This window comes from Carcharodon carcharias, chromosome 10 (genome assembly GCF_017639515.1).
Source record: "Carcharodon carcharias isolate sCarCar2 chromosome 10, sCarCar2.pri, whole genome shotgun sequence".
Taxonomy (NCBI): Eukaryota; Metazoa; Chordata; class Chondrichthyes; order Lamniformes; family Lamnidae; genus Carcharodon; species Carcharodon carcharias.
The window spans coordinates 161,906,358-161,927,258 of NC_054476.1; the positions used below are offsets into that span (position 1 = coordinate 161,906,358).

The window sequence follows — 20,901 nt, forward strand, 5'->3', positions numbered from 1 at the left end:
CCCAGCATGTCATTGATGGACCTCCAGGGTGCCATTCCTGTTGGGCTCCAGCACCTTCTGCTCCTCGATGTCAACAATGTGAAGCAAGGTCCTGGTGGGAAAGCCCTGACTTCTGCACATCACATTGGTCAAGGCATGTTCTACACCGGCGTGTTTTCCCACAGACATGGGCGGACGATCCAGTGGCGGGGGGGGGGAACGATTCTGGTGGGCAAGCCTAATAATGATATGCTGATGACTACAATGCAGTTCCTGACACCCAATGGCAGAGAAGGTGGCCATAGGCGGACTGAGGATTCAATCGTGAACTGGTTTCGCGCCATCATGAAACCAATTGCGCCATATTGTCGGCTCATGCCACCAAACATGCCTGATGCCGGTGGGCATGGAAAATCTGGGCCAAAATAGAGCTGGGTATTTTCAGCATACATGTGGAAACTGGCGCTGTGTTTTCTGAGCATATTATCGAGGGGCAGCATGTACATAGGAAATAGAAGGGGACCAGGGATAGATCCTTGCAGTACACCAGAGGTTAAGATGCAAGAGCGGGAAGAGAAGCCATCTGACATAATTCTTTGGCTGTGATTCACTCTGTGTGGTCAGCACAACAGCTGGATGCTGAGGGCGTGGAATCCCTTTTGGTTTCGGTATAGGGTAGAGTTGACATGTGCAAAGCAATGCATGGGTAGTCAAGGCACACTGCATAATGGAAAAGCCTGCAATGCTAGCAAAACTCTGGCAAGAGAGAATGGAATGCAGTTAGCTCACATTGAGTAGTGAGCCTTAGTGGCTTCACATAAGCAACAGTACATAACAAACTGTAAAATATTGCAGATATCTCCGGCTGCAGCCTTAAAAAGCTGGACACATAAAAATTCATTGTCACAGTCAATTTCACAGTCATCAGTAATGCAGTAATAGTTGTGGCTCCAGCAGCTGACAGATTTCAGTGATGATGTCCTCTATGAAATGCAGACATCTCATATGCCATTTGAAGTTCAGGTGGCAGAATTTCTCCCTGAACACCCTGGGTGGATATGGTCTCTTGCTGAGTTCCTTTTCTCTCTCCTCCCTTTTGCAGCTATTTGACCTGTTCTGTGTTGCTTCTGTTCATTCTCCAAGTTTTGCTGAATTCCAAGGGAACTGTCTATGCGTGCACCCATGTTGGGAAGCAACTGGTTTGTGTAGAAGCCTTGAAGTCAGCAAAAACTCCTTAGGCCCATGCCACAGTACTCCCTGTAGATTTTTCCAACTAGGAGGCCATATCCAAAGTAGTTGATGATCCTTATCAATAGTGCTGGTGAAGAGTCCTTCCTGGTGTTGAATGCATGTTCCAGCTGTGCGAGGTTAAGTGAGGATGTTTGCTGGAGCATTGAGCACCAAAGTGACATGGCTTGTGTCAAATGAGTGTTACACACTTATTAACATCTGTCTGCTTTGCATATTTTTGATGCTCGTTCACTATGCGCAGGCTAACGCCCTCAGCAATATGGGGCAGAATTTTTACTTCATCGAGCGGGTGTAGTGGGCAGGGCCGGGAGCAGCCGTGAAACTGGCCACCGCCTGCGATTGGGCTCCGACCGCGATTTCACACCAGTTGGCCAGTTAACAGCCATCCAGTGTGAAAGGCGGGCTGAAATGCTCAGCGCTGCCAAGGTGGGGTCAGGAGGAGGGCAAGCGCTGAAGTCTGCGCATGTGCGGGGGTGCGACCAGTGAAAGCTCCCTGAAGGCACAGAGCTGCCTCAGGGAGCTGAAGATTTTTAACATTACAAACAAAGAATTGAAAAATAAGGAAAACATGACTCCCTCATGTGACTCCGTCACATGAGCAGGGACAGGTTAAAAATGAATTTTAAAACTTTTTCTTTTTAATCTCTGGTTGAAAGCTCATCCCGCCCGTGGATGAGGTCTCGCAAAAAGTGCATAGGCCTCTTAATTGTCAGCGGGCACGCTGCTGCTTCTCACCCGCGCTCGCCGAGCGAAATTTCACGCGAGTGCGTGATGTCAGAACGCTCGCCCAACATCACACACTATTTTACTACCGTTCAGGTCAGGCATGCACCTGCCCGCCCGACGATTGCAAAATTCTGTCCGTGGTGTCCAATGCAATTTCCCCCAAAAGCCTGGACACAGACTGCAACCACCACTTTGGAACTTCAAGGGGATTCAGCACCCAAAAAAAAATGGATGAAAATTGATTTATGTGGGATGGATGTGGGAAGAGTCACCTCAATACCTGGTGGATATGGGCAGACTGCTGATAATTAAATTGTCATTATACTGGCTATATACTCAGTGAAGAATATCACACAGGTGCAGGAAGAGTTACTTTTGTAAGGTTGCTACTGAAACACTTGCTGGGGAAAAGTAGAGCTTTGCTAGGAATTTAATTGTGCTACACCTGACTTGGATGCTCGGTGCTGACCATGGATGTCCAAGATGAAAAAATGTTGCAATTCCCACCAACATGCTCACTGTTATTAATTGGGTGCTTAATTGTAATCAGGAGATGTGCATTGAGTGGGAATTCACCTGTGCTCATATGTACTGGAGCCGGCTAAAAACTGTGCTTGTTGGATCTTGGGTGTATAATGTACAATTTGTGTCTCTGTAACTAAAAGCTTATAAGCGCATAAAAGGGTGTAGGCTGTAATTCTCTCCTTCACTGCCTGGCTATGTGAAGTGTAACACTCACTTCGATAAATAAAAAACAAAAGAGGTTCATTAATCTATCATTTGTCTATTCTCTCTTTTTTTAAATCTAGTTTTTCTGCAATTGATGAAGGGAAACCACTGCACATCCTCAAAGTTCAGGAACACGGCAAAGTTCATATATGGAACTGCCATCGGGAAAAAATAAACGGATCCTTCCTTGTGATCCCACTGAAGGATCAGCACAACAGAGTATTTGGAGTCATGGGTGTGGACACACTGCGAGATCGCTGTGAGAGGTACTTCAATACTCATGAGATCAATTTTTACCAGGTGAGTATGCAATACCAAGTGGGAGCCTAAATTCCAGCCCTCATTAATCTTACAAGAAGGTCAGAACTGGGCAGAAAATACTATGGAAAATCAGTAGAAAGTGCAATGAGCAGATTGCTTGTGTTTAAAAACAAAAACAAAAAACTGCGGATGCTGGAAATCCAAAACAAAAACAGAATTACCTGGAAAAACTCAGCAGGTCTGGCAGCATCGGCGGAGAAGAAAAGAGTTGACGTTTCGAGTCCTCATGACCCTTCGACAGAACAAGGTGAATCCAAGGAAGGGGTGAAATATAAGCTGGTTTAAGGTGTGTGTATGTGTGTGTATGTGTGTGTGGGGGTGGGGGGGGGAGGGGGGGGTGGGGGCTGGGTTGGGTAGGGGGAGAGAAGTGGAGGGGGGGATGTGGTTGTAGTGACAAGCAAGCAGTGATAGAAGCAGGTCATCAAAAGATGTCACAGACAACAGAACAAAAGAATACATAGGTGTTGAAGTTGATGATATATTATCTAAACAGATGTGCTAATTAAGAATGGATGGTAGGGCACTCAAGGTATAGCTCTAGTGGGGGTGGGGGGAGCATAAAAGATTTAAAAATATTTAAAAATAATGGAAATAGGTGGGAAAAAGAAAAATCTATATAATTTATTGGAAAAAAAAGGAAGGGGGAAGAAACAGAAAGGTGGTGGGGATGGAGGAGGGAGCTCAAGACCTAAAGTTGTTGAATTCAATATTCAGTCCGGAAGGCTGTAAAGTGCCTAGTCGGAAGATGAGGTGTTGTTCCTCCAGTTTGCGTTGGGCTTCACTGGAACAATGCAGCAAGCCAAGGACAGACTTGTGGGCAAGTGAGCAGGGTGGAGTGTTGAAATGGCAAGCGACAGGGAGGTTTGGGTCATTCTTGCGGACAGACCACAGGTGTTCTGCAAAGCAGTCGCCCAGTTTACGTTTGGTCCCTCCAATGTAGAGGAGACCACATTGGGAGCAATGAATACAGTAGACTAAGTTGGGGGAAATGCAAGTGAAATGTTGCTTCACTTGAAAGGAGTGTTTGGGCCCTTGGACGGTGAGGAGAGAGGAAGTGAAGGGGCAGGTGTTACATCTTTTGCATGGGCATGGGGTGGTGCCATAGGAGGGGGTTGAGGAGTAGGGGGTGATGGAGGAGTGGACCCCCCCCCCACCCACACACACACACACACACACACATTAAACCAGCTTATATTTCACTCCTTCCTTGGATTCACCTAGTTCTGTCGAAGGGTCATGAGGACTCGAAACGTCAACTCTTTTCTTCTCCGCCGATGCTGCCAGACCTGCTGAGTTTTTCTAGGTAATTCTGTTTTTGTTTTGCTTGTGTTTAATGCTGCTCTGAGGATTCTTAGCTGTTTGAAAAGTGATGTAACAAATAACTTGCTGCCCTTTCTTTGTTGAGATCTTGCTAAATTATCTTTCAATATATGGTTGCTACAATTGTGATGCATCTATCTTATGGCAGTTACTTAGGCTGGGATTTTCCGACAGGTCCCACAGCAACGGATGCGGCCAAACATCCTTTGACTCTGTAGGACCGGGAGATCCCGCCAGTGGGACGGGCCAGAAGATCCTGCCCTTATTTAGAGACTGGTCTATTAACCTGCTTGTTTAATCAGTAATAACCTACGTCTACAATAATGGCATGTACAAAGCATTTTGAAAATTTTACCCAAACAAATTAGCATAACAAATGCTATTTCATGAACTGAGAAGTCTAATCTGACAAAATGTATGGAACAGTGATTCCTCAGGGCTCAGCCTCCCATATGTTTCATTATACTTCCAATTCTGTCAGTTTCTTTACCATAATTTGAGCTATCAGAAAAAGGATGCTGAAGAACTTATTATTGTATTAAACTGTAATCAACAAGTCTATTTTGTAAGTTATTTAAATATGAACCTTAGATTAAACAACATGAAAAAAACTTTAAAAACAATACTTAGTTGCTAAATTATTGGCACCAGGCAAAAGAAAGAAAACCAACAGGAAGGCTCCTAGCTTCATGTGTGTGTGGAAGTATTCAGGCCCCACAGAGGCCATGTGCCTGAACAGAAAGGTCTGGGATCATATTCAATTCAACCTTGGGTCTCATCATAACATTTAGGCGAGTTGCAAGTACCAATCAGGTGCCCTGAAAACTCATCTGTTGGGACTTTACCAATTTCGTCATGTACTGAAGCCCGGAGGTGAAGTAGAGTGGTAGCAGGAGGACTTGATTAAAGAGTGAGGATGGGACCATCATTTCTGCTTCTTCTAACTCCACAAGAAGCTACATTCAAATCTTTAGCCTTTAACTCTAATCTCCACCTGTTACACTGCATTATAATCATTTCTGCACTTTATTACTGTACGTAATATACTGTGGTCTATAAGCATTATTACCTTGCACTCCTTTACAATTGTACATGTTTAAGTTCATCTGCTTTCTCTTACTCAAATTGGAAAAAAATGTTTAAAAAAGTGGAACAATTATCTGATTATTTCAATTATTAAAAAGCAAAACTTTGAAGCCCTTTTTTGAGCAATCTACAGCTGTCCCTTTTTAGGACTCTTGTTACATTACTCAGGAATCTGAGAGGAGTCCAGAACCAGGGGTCACAGTCTGAGGATACGGGGTAGACCATTTAGGACTGAGATGAGGAGAAATTTCTTCACCCAGAGAGTGGTGAATCTGTGGAATTCATTACCACAGAAAGTAGTTGAGGCCAAACATTGTATGTTTTCAAGAAGGAGTTGGATATAGCTCTTGGGGGTGAAAGGGCTCAAAGGATATGGGGAGAAAACAGGAGCAGGCTATTGAGTTGGATGATCAGCCATGATCATAATGAATGGTGGAGCAGGCTCGAAGGGCCGAATGGCCTACTCCTGCTCCTAGTTTCTCTGTATGTTTCTATGACTTGGAAATACTTTGAGTAGCACAAACTCTGACTAGGACAAATAGTTTTAGCCATCCCAATCTGAAATGGTTCCAGCCTCCAGGAACTTTATTACTGAAATGAGGCCTGTGATTCCTGATGACCACCTAATAAAAAGCCTGAGCCAAGTTAGCAGTGGCTTTATCATCTGTGCAAATTGCATGCAGGTCACTGCTTGGTAAATTGGTTATCATTGTGCCAATTTTAGACCCATACGATGAGTGAGCGTTGTTGAATTTAGGCTCTGATATATTTTGCTTGCAAAGAAATGGTTTTTAGCTAGAAAAAAATCCCTTGTGAAAGAAGCAAATTAGGCAATTTTAGAAGAGAAAGCAGAAATGCTGTAGTTCAATGAGTATCTAGAGAAGAAAGACAAGTTAAATTTTGCTGCCCCAGTTCCCTACAACAGTGATTAAACTTCAAAAGTAGTTTTTTTGGCTGTGTAACACTTTGGGATGTTCTGAAGTCATGAAGAGCACTATACAAACAGAAGTTCTTATTTTCCTACCTGTAAGTAAATCTACTTTTTTGCCATTAGTCAGCCACCTTTCATTTTGTTTATACACATCACAGCAGAATTGAAGAGTTCGTCAACATTTATACCAACTGAACAGTTTACTAGGTACAGAAAATCCATTAAATGATCTTTATTGAAGATACATTGTTTGCCTACTTGTTTTTAGTAGTCGCGATTTCAGAATCATTGAATTGCAGAATGATTACAGCACAAGAGGAGGGAGGCCTTTTGGCCAATTGAGCCTGTGCCTATGTAATCACACACTACTTTAAAAAGTTTTTCCTCTTGTCCTCTTTTCTTCTTTTGCCACTTATCTTAAATCCGTATCCTCTAGTACTTGATCCTTCTACCAATGGGAACAATTTGTCTTAATCTATTTTGTATAGACCCCTCATGATTTTGAACAATTCTATTAAATACCCATCTCACACTTCTTTAAGGAGACTAACCCCAGCTTCTCCAGTCCACAAAGTTGAAGTTCCTCATCCCGGGAATCATTCTCGTAACTCTTTTCTGTGCACTCCCTAAAGTCTTTACACCTTCCTACAGAGTGGTGCCGTGAATTGAACACAATAATTCAGTTGAGGCTGAAGCAGAAATTTATAAAGATTCAACGTAACTTCCTTCCTTTTGTACTCTATGGGCTGGATTTTACAAGCACCCTGGAGACAGGCTAGGAGGCAGGAGGGTTCACAAAATGGCAGTGGAAGACATCAGAAAGGGAGCCCAACATCTTCTTGCCACCAAGGGATATTAACAACAGCAGAAATGGTAGCGGTGCAGATTCCCACTGACTGGAGGGGCTACCACTGCATAGGGAGACTGCCAAATAAAGCTGTGTGGCCTTTCAGCAGGTTCCCAGGGGAGTTCTCATTCCTCCCTATCTCGATGATCTCCTCCTGCATTACAGCTCACGAGATCCTTGCAGTCCATCAGTTCTGGCCTTTTGATTTTAATCACTCCACCATTGGTGACTATGCCTTCAGCTGCCAAGTCCCTTTGGAATTCCACCCCCACCACCACCACCTCCTCCCCCCTAAATATCTCTGCCTCTCTACCTTTCTTTCCTCCTTTAAGACCCTTCTTAAAACCTACCTCTGATTATTTTTGGTCACCTGGTCTAATATCTCCTTATATGGCATCATATCAAATTTTGTTTGATAAAGAACCTTGGGATATTTTATGTTAAAGGTGCTAGATAAATGAAAGTTGTTATTGAAGCAAATGCACATAATATTTTTATGCAAATTACAAATTTATTCTAAATTAACCCATTGCTAGATTTTTGGCGTTCTGAGGCAACAGTTGCAGTTTGTCTTTTCTCAGGTTACTTTGCATTTTTGTCCTGATTTCTTTAACTTTGCTGTTATGCTTCTTTAAATACAGAGCCAGTTCTGGAAAGAATGGGTTTGCACTACCTAAGATTCTCCATGCTATCAAATCTTCCCTAGTTACATCACACGACAGTGTCTGTAATCCTAGAGCAACAGATAGATAATTGTGTCTGCACAAGTTTGCTAATACGTTTTTGCTGACAAGTCATAATTTGCCACATGCTGGCTGTTGTAACCTCCCTGTATGGTTGTAAGAGCTTAGCCACATTTAGCTTGAAAAGACAGCAACTTCCCATGACTAAGACATTGTATGATCCTGCCCTTGCCTCCTTCAGTGCTGAGGAAATCAATAATGGTCGACTTACACAAAAGAATATTATCAAGCCAGTCAGATGCTAGCTAGTGATTTTTAAAATTCATTCGTGGAATTTAGGTGTCACTGGCTAGGCCGACATTTATTGCCCATCTCTAATTGCCCTTGAGAAGGTGGTGTTGAGCTGACTTCTTGAACCGCTGCAGTCAATGTGGTGAAGGTACACCCACAATGCTGTTAGGGAGTGAGTTTCCAAGTAAGGGTGCTGAGTGGCTTGGAGGGGAACTTCCAGGTGGTGGTGTTCCCGTGCACCTGCTGCCCTTATCTTTCTAGATGGCAGTGGTTATGTGTTCGGAAGATGCTATCCAAGAAGCCTTGGTGAATTCCTGCAGTGCATCTTATAGATGGTACACACTGTTGCCACTGTGTGTAGGTGGTGGAAGGAGTGAATGTTTGTGGATGGGGTGCCAATCCAGCGGGCTGCTTTATCCTGGGTGGTGTTGAGTTTCTTGGATGTTGTTGGAGCTGCTCTCATCCAGGCAAGTGGAGAGTATTCTATCACACTCCTGACTTGTGTCTTGTAGATGATGAATAGGCTTTGGGGAGTCAGGAGGTCAGTTACTTGCTGCAGGATTTCTAATCTCTGACCTGCTCTTGCAGCCACAGTATTTATATGGTTACTCCAGTTCAGTTTCTGGTCAATGGTAACCCCCGAGGATGTTGATAGCGGAGGATTCAGTCAAGGGACGATGGTTAGATTCTCTCTTGTTGGAGATGGTCATTTCCTGGCACTTAACCTGGCGCGAATGTTACTTGCCGCCTGTCAGCCCAAGCCTAGATATTGTGACATCATTAAAGATTATTGCATAGTTGGATGCCATGGTGACTATGATGTCAGAATGGATTATCAGCTACTGTGCTGAGAGTCAACAATAGCCTGCAAATTACTTTTCTCCGCTAACAGACAAGTGTATAATTACAAACACCAGACAGATAACTAAGGAAATAAAATTCAGAGTTCTTGTTTAAAGCAACATGTTGAATTGCTCAGCTGGAAAAATAAAATATATAGTAAAAATAGGAGGGAGAAAGAGCCCTCAACTCAATAATGTTATAACTGTTCATTCAGAAAGGAGACATTTGAAAGCACAATTATTTCAAATTGAAAGGACTGTGGTCTAGATTTTTGCTTGCAGAAGTGGCAGAAGGGTCCAAAATGGGGGCCAGGCAGAAATGTATGAAACAGCAGCTGCCTCCAATCAAGTCGGATTTTCACTTGCCAGCAGTGGGAAACATGACATGTGCAGATTAGACTTGGCTGGAGCAGGTCTAAGCTTCACAAAGTCTTTTGGAGAGACAGGGTATCCTTTTGGAGATGTAGGGCATGCCTTTGGATATGGTCCCAGGACACCTTTGGGAGAGGTAAGCTGCCATTTGGAGAGGTTAGGTGTCCTTTGGGATTGTTAAAAGTGGACATAAATATGCATAAAAGGAGCATAAACTCATTGGAACTGTCAAGACAGCTGTCAAGAAGAGCTGTTAAAACTCAAAAATGTCAAAAGGAAATGTCAAAGGCAACTGTCAAAAGTATCTGTTAAGGCTTTTAAAACTCCTGCCCTTCAGATCTTTGAAGAAGAAGTATGGAGTGTTTTTTAAAACATCATTGCTTGCTATTTCACTCTGTCTGTTGACATAAGCCTGCAGACTTCCATTACTGGATTAGTGCTGCATGATTGATTTCACAGCCTTTGGTAGGGTGTCTTCCATTTCACAGTTTGATTGATAGCTCCAAGTGCATATAGGCACTTTGAAGTAGGATTATGAATTCCAATTTTTGTCTTATAAGGGATTATGCACATGAATGAATTGTTTGTTCTTATAAGGAATTATGTAGTTGAATGAATGTAAATATAGTGAATGTGTTTTTATAAATGAAAGTGTTTTTAAAGTAAAGTCTGCAGCAGACATTTAGGGTTTTCTATTATTTCATCTCAGCATGAGTCCTGAAACAAAAACAGAAAATGCAGGAAAAACTCAGCAGGTCTAACAGTATCTGTGGAGAGAGAAACAGAGTTAACATTTCAAATCCGTATGACCCTTCTTCAGAGCTAAAGAGAAGTAGAAATGTGATGACATTTATACTATTTAAGGGGGGCTGGAGCAGGTGAAGCCGGATAGAAGGCCAGCGATAGGTGGGGGCAAAGGAGGGATTAACAAAGATGTCATGGACAAAAGGACAAAGGGAGTATTAATGGTGATGGTAAGAGCTAAAAAAAAGTGCTGATAGTGGCATAAAAGTAAGAAAGGAGGACGTAATAATAGCAGAACAAGGGTAAGCACTGTGTGACTGATAGTTGGTATGTAAATTTTTAAACTTTCCATAAAGGGTGCGTAAAACAAAGGAGACTGTTAATCTATGTTGATACTATATTGACTCAGTGTCAGGGAAGTTAATAAGAAAGAAAGAAATATTTGCATTTGCATAACACTTTTAATGACTACCAGACATCACAAAGCACTTTACTACCACTTAAGTACTTTTGAAGTATAGTTACTGTTGTGATGTAGGAAACATGACAGCCAATTTAAACAGCAAGCTCCCACAAACAGCAATGTGATAACGACCAGAAAGCCTATTTCACTTTGTGATGTTAATTGAGGGATAAATATTGGCCAGGACACCAGGCATAGCACCTCTGCTGTTCTTTGAAATAGTACCATTGGATCTTTCACATGCACCTGAACAGACAGACATGGCCCTCAGTCTAACGTCTTATCCGAAAGACTGCACCTCCTACAGTGCAGCACTCCCTCAATACAGCACTGGAGTGTCAGCTTTGATTTTTGAACTGAAGCCCTGAAGTGGGACTTGAACCCAGAACATTGACACTCAGAGACAAGAGTGCTATAAACTGAGCCACAGTTGACACTCTCTTCAATCCCTCTTTTCTTTAATCTTCCTTTCTTTATTACACATTAATTTAATTCACAAGCGTGTATTGAGGGTTAGATGATAATACGTAATACATGGTTACCTAGTGGGTAAATGTGGTGCATGGTGTGATGCTTCAACATACTGATGTAGAGTGTGCTAGCTTTAATCTGAAGCTGATCTTAGTCATGGTAGCATGGTAGGTGTTGCAATTAGCTTCAGCATCATTAACCAGTGGAGGGAAAAAACAGCTCCTTATCGTTATTCAGGGACCATCCATTGGAACTATGTCTACATGGATGTCAAGTGAGCACAGGATCTCCTCCCAAGGGTCACATAACTTAATGACACTTGTCAGGGCCCAAACATGAAGACTGATGATATAAGGGAAATACTTGAATTAGCTTAGCCAGTACACGCCACATTTGTACTTCCCAAATGATTTTTGTTTCTAATGGTAAGGCAATGGACAAGACATACTTTGCAAAAATGTACAACTGTAAACAAACTGATATTACATTTGATGTGCTTTGAGGAGCATTAATTGCACCTTTACACTTAATGTGCACTTTTATTCTTTTTGCTCTGTTTGTAAGTTGAACACTTGTAAGAGAAATTAAAACACATTGGATCCAATTTGATTCTTAGGGTGTAGCAAAGGCATTTAGTATTGCCTATCATCATGTCCAAGTCCGGAACAACATCCTGAAAGCTGTGGATAATGCTGTATTGTGGCTATTTAACCAAACACAAAATATCGAGACTGTAATCACCTACCTGGCGGAACCTTTAAGTAGCAAGGTATTCCATTTACTTCACTCATCAGCTTTTCACAGATAGTTTAGCAGAACATAATTGTTCTTTAAGGTTTGCATTGCTCTTTAGTTTCATTTGTGCTGTCAATCAAGGTTCAATGTGGCTGTTTCTGCAGCTCAGTACAATTATTTTTAAGTTGGAAATATCAAATGGTCCGGTGAGTCCTCAAAGCTTCCCACAAAGATCCAGCAATGTCTGTGGTGGGGTTTTCCCCTTTCCCCAAAACACCTTAAATTTTGCGCCAAATCAAGCAGTGTGATCATGTGGCAGGCAGACAATTAGGTATTCATGCATAAGGAGCTCTGCAAATCATATTCTGGGAGCGGAGAGGAAGTCAACACCCCCGCCATTACCTCACGAAGCTGAAGGCCCGGGCGCCTGATTTAAAGGGCAATTGGATAGGCAATCATTTCCTGCAAGGCAGCAGCGTTAGTATCACTGTCTGAGAGGATGTTTTGGGAATTGCAATTGCTGTTACCCCCACTCCACCGGTTGGACCCTGGATCTGCTGCTACACTCTCTCCGCCTGTTGATCCCTGAACTACTGCCACCCTGTACAAAAGTGGCAAATGCCTGGGCGCAAACAAAGAGTGGCCCCATGGTTCAGCAATGCCTCCCTGCAGGTTCTTTTCCAGGCTTTCTGAGATTGGCGGCAGGTCCTGTTCCCCAGGCTTGGCAGCAGGAGGTCCCTCCTCTTGCCTGAGCACTTTTGACCAATGGGAAGCCCGATACTTAACATCAGCCACACCCTGATCTCCCGCACCCCACCATAGTCAACTCCATCCTTGTGGTTCATTGTGGAGGATTTCTTGATGACGCAGCCATTACTGTGAACACTCGTACAGTGACCCTGGAAATGAAAGCCAGCACTCTGCAACATCCCTCAATCACCTTTGACCTTCCCTCCATCACCCTTGACCCTTACTCCATTATCCTTGCCCTGCCTTCGGTGACCTTCAACTCACATCCATCACCCTTACCATTGACCCTCAAACTTCCCCCAAGCACAGTGGAACTACTGCCCATTACTATTGGTCTGCTATCTATCATCCTCAATTCTCCCTCTATCAAAGTTGACTGTCCTTCTGTTACCCTTGACTCTCAAGACTTCACCATTGATCTTCCCTGTATAACTCTGCTCTCTCCATTATCATGTTTGCTCTAACATCTTTCAACATTGACCTTCCCTTTATAGTGCTGCTTCCTCCCTCTGTCCCCCATGAGATTTCATAGGGTTGCCACCTCTCTCCCTCCCATGGTTAGCTGTGCCCCATTCCCCTTTGGCTGCTGCCTCCTGATCTCAATCATCAATGCCTCCTTTCTAATAGTTGAACAAAGTTACCCATAGAAGAAGAAGCTGCTCCGACTCAGTCCAAATCCACCAAGAAGTCTTGCCTGCTGCATTCCGCATTTAAGCAGTCAAGAATCCAAAAGCATGTATTTCTCATTTGCTGATTACTTAATTGGAAAGGTACATTTAATTCAGATGAGGTTGCCTTTTAATGAGCATGCACGACATGCAAATGTAATGGGTTCCTGATGCTTGCCATTGGGAAACTCGATCCACCTTCAATCCCATGCCAACTTAATTCTGTAGTTTCATCCCATCGTCAGGCAGCTGACTTTTGGCTTCCCACACAATTAAGTGGCCCCGCCCACTTCATTTCCTGCTCCAGGAGCTTCACAAGATTCCACCCATTGAGCCAAACACATGTATGATAGATCAGGGGGAGGTGACAAATTCCCTTACTTGGAGAACAGTTCTTATCTAATTGAATTTTTAACAATGTTTTCATAGTTTTTAATAGCTTTCATGGTTGTTGTGGTGGGATTTAATGTTTGGTATTGTTACTTCAGTCCTGGAATCATTACTACCACACCCAACATTTCCAAATGTTTCTTTTTTGTGTCTACGAATGCAGTTAAACCTTTTCCCTACACTTAGCATTCATTTAAGATCATGTCAGTTAATTCAGTATCATTTCTTGTCATAGTCATAGATATCTCTTTGTTTCTAGTTAAATGACATATATATAGTATATTAGTTAAGCAGATTTGCCTGAAGCTAAATAATTTATTATTTTTAAAAAATAATTTTGAAGCAAAATTGTATAACCTCTTGGAGTCTTGTTACTTTTAGACTAGCTGGTCTTGATTGACCATCAATTCTCCATAATCTGTCAATATCGCTCAATATTTGCTATTGTAAATGAAGGAACGTTTAACTTGGATTGGAAAGATATCACTTTCAGTTTTTGACCTGATTAGCACCTGTACAAGTCAGTCAAATATGAAGGCAATTCCAAGTCAAACCCTCTCAATTCAATCACTGTATCCTACCACTGGAGTGACTGGTCTGCCAAATACGTTAGGCAATATGTTTTTCTAAAAATGCTGGTGTATACCACCAAAAATGTTGTGCTATTGTCAACTATAGTCCAAAGATACTGAATGTAATGAAATGATGGCAAAGTTCCTTTCCACTAACCTATGATTTTACCCCCAAAGGATTATGTGCTATGCAAAACGATGACAACGGAAAATGACTTTGACGAAGGATGGTCAGACGTGCATGTGCCTCCAATAATCCTGCAGAGGAAGGACAATTTCTTCAGGTCTGCCACTATTACGAATGAACATAATATGGCTCCTCAGCTTTGGATTTGGATGAGAAAAACTGGATTCCTCACGCTTCAGTTGCTCCACACAACCTTGAAGCACCTACAAAAGCAAAACACTGTGGATGCTGGAAATGAGAAATAAAAGCAGAAAATGTTGGAAAGACTCAGTAGGTCAGGCAGCATCTGTGGAGAGAAACAGAATTAGCTAACTGAATGTTGCCAGTCGGGCAGACGGCTCGAGAAAGTGGGTCTGCCAGCCTAATCAGAGGACCAGCAGCTCTGCAGCGTCACCAGGAGTGGTGACCACTGTTGAGGCAGGTTACCTGCATTCAGCAGGTAAGGAAAAATAATTTGTTAAAAATTGAGGGGTTGATTTGCTGGAGGGAAACCCCCTCCAGGGAAATCACTGGTGTTGCAAGTCTGCCTTTCCTGCCCCTTGGTCAGTGTGCTATCAGCAAAATGCTGATGGCCTGGTTAAGTGGCCTTTAATAGGTCCTTTTCATATGTAAATCGGGGAATCCTAGTGGCAGGCAGGCTGCCAATTCAGTAAAATTTCCCAACGGCTGATCCACCTCGGCTCGCCAAAATTTTACTAGCCCAGCCCTTGCCTCCCCACATGCCTCCTTGGGGGGGTGGGTGGGGGGGGGCCAGTAAAATTCAGCGTAGCACATCAGGCCGATGGCCTTTTGTAACCAATCTGAAACCTGAGCTGGAATTTTACCTGCAAGAGTGCGGTACCCCCATGGGGACCAAAAGCGGGTCCCGAGCTCATGCAGGTGGACAACATGGCCCGGGGGTGGGGGGTGATGTTACTGTGAGCAGCCAGTTAAGAAGCTGCACCGGGGTCACCATCCAATTAACAATGGCGGCCTGCCTCTTGCAGCCGACAGACCAACTAATAGACGTAGCCCCTGCTCACGTGGCAGGGGGAAGGAGAGAGCGACCCCCATGTTGAGGCACCCTCGAAGATCAGGAAGGTTTTCTCTTAATCTGCCAGGTCTAGCCAGGCAAAACCCTGTGATCGGACCTTCCAGCTGTGGTGTCAGAGCAGAGGCCCACTGCTGCCTGAGGGGTGGGATGGATCTCCCAGGATCATGGAGAGCAGAGATAAGACAGCCCACCTCAGGAACCTTCTGGAAGATTGCCACAGTTTACCTAGTAGTCTCCCCACTTGGGGTCCCGTCCCAACCCCAGTTAAATGCAAGCAGTGGCCATTCATTTTCCACTCAATTAAATTAATTGGCCGTCTGCCTCTGGTCCGCTAACAGCCAATGCCGCTGCCTTTACCGCCTCTGAGAATATCTCATGATGGCAGGAGAATATCGGGCTTCCCACCTGATGCCGTCTGCTGCCTTTTTATGAGCCCTCCCCATCTCTCAGCCCAATCTTGAGAGGGTTGCTAAAATGCAGCTCTTCAACTCTTTTTCCACAGATGCTGCCTGACCTGCTGACTATTTCCGGCGCTTTCTGTTTTTATTATTTATTAATGAAGTACCAGTGTCGTGCAAATAATCCAAATGTTGATTCTATTTATTATACATTTGCTGTTGGACTTTCTATGAGAGGTAAATGTTTTTCTGTGAAAGGCACAGAGACACATTCGTGCTTAAAATCTAGTATTTTGTGAGACCCATGCTTTGGATCCTATAGAATAGAACATTGCAGCACAGAAGGAAGCCATTCAGCCCTTTGAGTCTGCCCCAGTTCTTTTGAGGAGGGATCCAGTCAGTCCTACCACAAGGCCCCACATGCCCCCCCCTTCCCTCGCCCCCCCCCACCATACCCGCTGTTTCCCTATATTTGTTTCTCCAAGTATTTATTCTATTTCCTTTTGAACACTAATTTGAATCTGTGTCCCCTACAATATCAGGGAGGGAATGCATTCCAAATCCTAACCACTCCATGCAAAAGCTTTTCCTCATGTGGCCAGATGAGGCAGGCACGCTCGGGACGCCCTCATAGCCACAAGATTCGTGGAGGATGATGATGAGATGCAGTGAGGACAGTCCTGACATCCTCACCTTGCATCTGTGAATGTTTGACTCCAGTGTGGATAATGGCAGTGAACATACCCTCAGTGCTCAGGCTCATATCATGGAGAAGAAGCAGAGGATTAACCGTCATTAGATTCCAGGAGGATGATGACAACATACAGTGAGGACACTCCACAGATCTTAACACAGCCTCTGTGAGTGTCTGACTCCTGTCTGGCTGAGGGCAGCTCACTTGCGCTCTGTGATCAGGGTCATATCGTGGAGACGCAGCCATGAAACTTTAAATGCACTTGGAGCCTTTGACAGCTTTCAGCATCTGTTCCATTCAGGAGCACACCATCACCGGACACAGATCCTGTGGGAGGCCAGCCCCACCTCAAAGGTGCTGAGACACACAGGGAGAATGACAGAATTACGTAATGCCTGCCCACGACATTCTAGCAGCAATAACAAGCACCGTCGAGGTGCAGGCATCACTAATGTGTCCAGTGGGTGTGAAGCCGAACCATCACTTTGATCTGAAGGTTACACACTGCACAGGGAAGAGGCCTGGCCTGAGACAACTTTATCTTATGCAGGAGCCAAGGTTTCACATCTGAGTGACACAAACACTGGTCATCATAACAAAGAGCCATAGGCAAGGAGACATTCTTGGGAGTTTATTTAAAATAGTGAACATTATGGAACACCCATGCCCAGGCTGTGCAATTACATCTTCTTAACCTTCCTAACCCTGCCGCTATGTGTTTGCGCTCCCCCAACATCCACAGCGGAGTTGGAGGCAGCTGCTGATAGCTACACCCTGCCTGTGATGACCTTGGCGGGTGTCCACTGGAGGGCAAGACCTGGAGGGCCCCATTCTGCTTTGGGTGTCCTGCTGTGGGCCAGCTGCACCCTCCTTCGCCTGTGGAGCTGGAGCTGTGGGAGTCACAGGAAGATGAGATTTGGATCAGCTGGACATTCCCAGAGTCGCCTGGGTGGAGAGCCCCGGGGTGTCGAGCTGCTGGTCCTCCTTGCTATGGGTGCCCAAGGGCCCCTGGCTGACCCCTTGAGGAGAAGGGGAAGCTGGATTGAGATCAAGCTGCCGCGTACCCCTCTTGCGTTGACACTGCTGGAGGCCAACTATGGCGTCAGCGATGGAGCTCAGCCCACGCAGCAATGCAGGATTGATGTCCTGGAACAAGGTCTGAACGGCGGCCTCCATTCTTCCAGTTTTGACCATTGGCATGCTGGCGCTATCACTTCATACTGAAGGCAGACTGACTTCTCCATCGTGCCTTGCAATCTGAGGAGTGCACCAGACATCGCTTCCTGATGTTCCCATGATTGCCTTTGCAGCTCCATCAAATGATTGAGGACCCAGTCCAGAGGCTCATCATCTGACACGGACTCAGCAGATTCCGTGCCTCCAGCAGTCCTCCGACTGGCAGTGCCCAAGGTTGTCCCTGCTCCGTCTGCTGTGGGGCAGGTTGTGTGGTGTGCTCACCAGATTGGGATCCTGAGGCTACTCTACATCTAAGTCCCACTGAGGTGTGTGTCACTGCGCTGGTGGAAGATGTGGGTGAGCGCCGTGACAGGTCTTCACTGCAGCGATCCTCAAGGTCCCAGGTGTTTCCAGCGCTGGGGTCAGAGTTGTGGTTGCCTGGGTGCGATGTGTCAGATGTGTCTAGGAGAGAAAGTGAAGATTATTAGTGCTTCGCAGCCATGTTGAACACAGAACAGTGGACTCAGAGTTTCATTTCGAGAGGGACGATGTGGTGCAGTATCCTGACGTGAGGGTTTGCTTCACCGTCGCTGCAGGAATGGTTGATGTCCTCTCTGGCCAGCTCCAAGGTTGAGTGGAGTGAGGGCATTGATGTCTGGCACTCCAACCCCCCCCCCCCCCCCATCCTTCACCAGTCTGAGACCTCTCCCAGTGATTGTGCATGATCTTGTCCTGCATAAAGACAGATGGAGAGAGTGCGAGCAAGGCACATGCCAGGCCAAGTGAGAAGGATGGCAGGCTTATGTGTGTGTGGAGTGGAGCCGTAGACAGGATGAAGAGGCAGTCTCCAGAGGAAATGAGGCTGGATGGAGATGTGAGGGTGTGTGTGTGAGAGAGTGAGTGGTGATGTCCCTTGAGCTGGCAGTGAGTGAGATTCCAGTAAGTGTGTGATGGGCTTGTGGGTAGGTGAGTTGAGATTGACAAGATAGTTGCCTTATCCTGGCAGCACGGGTGAGACCATTCATCCGTTTTCTGCACTGAATGGCCATCCTCTTGTGCGCAGCATTGGTACTGACCACCTCTGCCACCACCTCCCAATGGGGTGGTGAGACTGATGCGCTTCTTGCAGCCAGAGCGGGGGCAGAGGACATCACGGTGGGGGCTCCACAGTGTCCAGGAGGTGTACCAGGGATGCGCCACTGAACCATGGGGCTAAAATCTTCCAGGCCTTTGGGGCTGTGTCTTGACTGGAGCAGTCCTGAACTGCAAGCATTGAGAAGTTTGCACGCGGCTGCATTTTAAATATAACATCTGGCATGAGGAAGTGGCGAGGTAACAGTGTGGCAGGCCAATTGGAGGCCACTCACCAGCAATCAGCGTGTTTCCTGTGACTGCATAATTTGAGGCAGGAAGGGGACAATACAGCAAGAAAACGTGCCATTGCGGCCGGCAGGTTAAACAATTTTTTACATGCCTGCTGCCGCATTCAGTGTAAATCCAAGATGATTCCACCTGAAAACTCAGATGCTTCACCCCAACCTCTCAAGCCACATACCCGAATCTCACAGCTTGCACACACTGCCAGATATTCACTCATGACAGGCACATCGGTCAAACAGATTGCACGACACTCACTGACACATCTCCCTCTCTGTCGCAGGACAACATGGTACACAACTAAAGGAGGTAGGTGCTATCCAGGGGAAGATAGGTGAACCCGGATGCCTTAATCCCGATGGAGGAGACCACACTGACCATTGATGGAATACCCCTTGCTGAGGCCATGGTCAGAGGCGGAGCTGAAACCATCAAAGATAACGGTATCCTCATGCCTAGTCCTTTCTCTCATATTCCTCTGAATCCACCCTCATTTCTGATTTACAAACTGCAGATAGTGTAAGCACCTTAATTTCACCCGGATCCTGCATCATAACCTTACCCTTGTGCATTTTCCTTTCAAATATTCAAGGGATGCAGCCTGGCCAGGCAATAGAGGGATGCCAAGGTGACAGTGATAATGAAGACACAGCACCATGATTTGATTTCACATTAACAACCGCCAAATGAGATGCTGGCGCTGCATATTTTAGAAGAAGGATTAGACGTGTGATCTGTATGTGGCGAGTTACCAGACATGAATGGGCTGCAACTAGGGGCAGGGGGCAAGGACACCACAAGTGCCAGTTGACTGGAGTGTGAGGCCACACACGGGTTCCGCTGCAGAGGACTCGGATGAGGACTTCAATGGGGCTGCCTATACAAGAACACTGATGGGCATGCCGGACAAAATGCTTGATGCATATCGTAGAGCCTGACGGAGTCTAGCATCAACTTGGTACAGAGCTTTACATAAAACTTGAAGCCTGCCCTTTCTATCCTGGGAGTGGTGACCAACTCCATTTGCACACTTGTGGACCCAACAACAACATAGCATCTGAAGACTGTTGTCACAGCTACAATTGCAGCCCAAGCAGCAGTCAATCTCTGAATACTGCAGTGGAAGCTGAGATTGCAAGGTCAGCTTGCTGCCAGCATAGCTGTGAATTACGGTGTGCAAAGAGACTTGCAGGGTGTAAGAGATCGAGCAACCTGTCCTCCAACAGATAAGGATTGTTGAGGCATTGCCCAGGAAAGCTTGCTGTCCTCCCTCAGAAAACACTGTTTGTCCTCCCACCCCTGCCACTCTGCCAATGCTCTTGCTATTGTCTAACAACCAGCCAGTTGGGCTAGTGCCCATACCAAGATGGTACCTTCTAGGCCCAGAGCTGCTCGAGATCATCCTCCAAGGTTATCTGTGGTATTTGCCACTGAAAGACAGCAGACCTCCACCAGCCATGCTGCAACTATTGAAGCAGCACTGCATTGGAATATTAGGATAGGCAAAGGTATGGAGAAAGCAGGCATCAAGGGTGATTACAAAAGCAAAATACTGCAGATGCTGGAAATCTGAAATAACAGAGAATGCGGTGGAGTGAAAGACAGCATTTTGTTTCAGATCTGTGACCTTACATGAGAACCTCAAAGGTAATAACTTGGTTTGTATGTGGAGCATAGCATGATTTCATTTATAACTTTGGTTTATAATGTTTATTTTATTTTTACATTGTTGCCAGGTGGATGCTGCGATGAACAGTGACGGAGGGAAGGTAAGGTCCTGGCACTGGCGAATGGAGAATTGGAGCTGTGGTTACTGGTAATGCACTTAGTTGAGTTCTTCAAGATAACCCGGACAGAATGGAGCT

At 45.1% G+C, this 20,901-nt stretch overlaps 1 protein-coding gene across 1 annotated transcript in view; it reads left to right on the top strand.

Moving 5' to 3' along the window:
• The window catches only part of LOC121282911 (EF-hand calcium-binding domain-containing protein 5-like), a 211,154-nt gene that overhangs the window by 161,249 nt on the left and 29,004 nt on the right, over window positions 1-20,901 (top strand). The window contains exons 19-21 of the mRNA XM_041196722.1: window positions 2,766-2,985; window positions 11,673-11,825; window positions 14,349-14,455. Coding sequence (XP_041052656.1) covers window positions 2,766-2,985; window positions 11,673-11,825; window positions 14,349-14,455 — 480 coding nt within the window. The remainder of the gene's footprint in view (window positions 1-2,765; window positions 2,986-11,672; window positions 11,826-14,348; window positions 14,456-20,901) is intronic.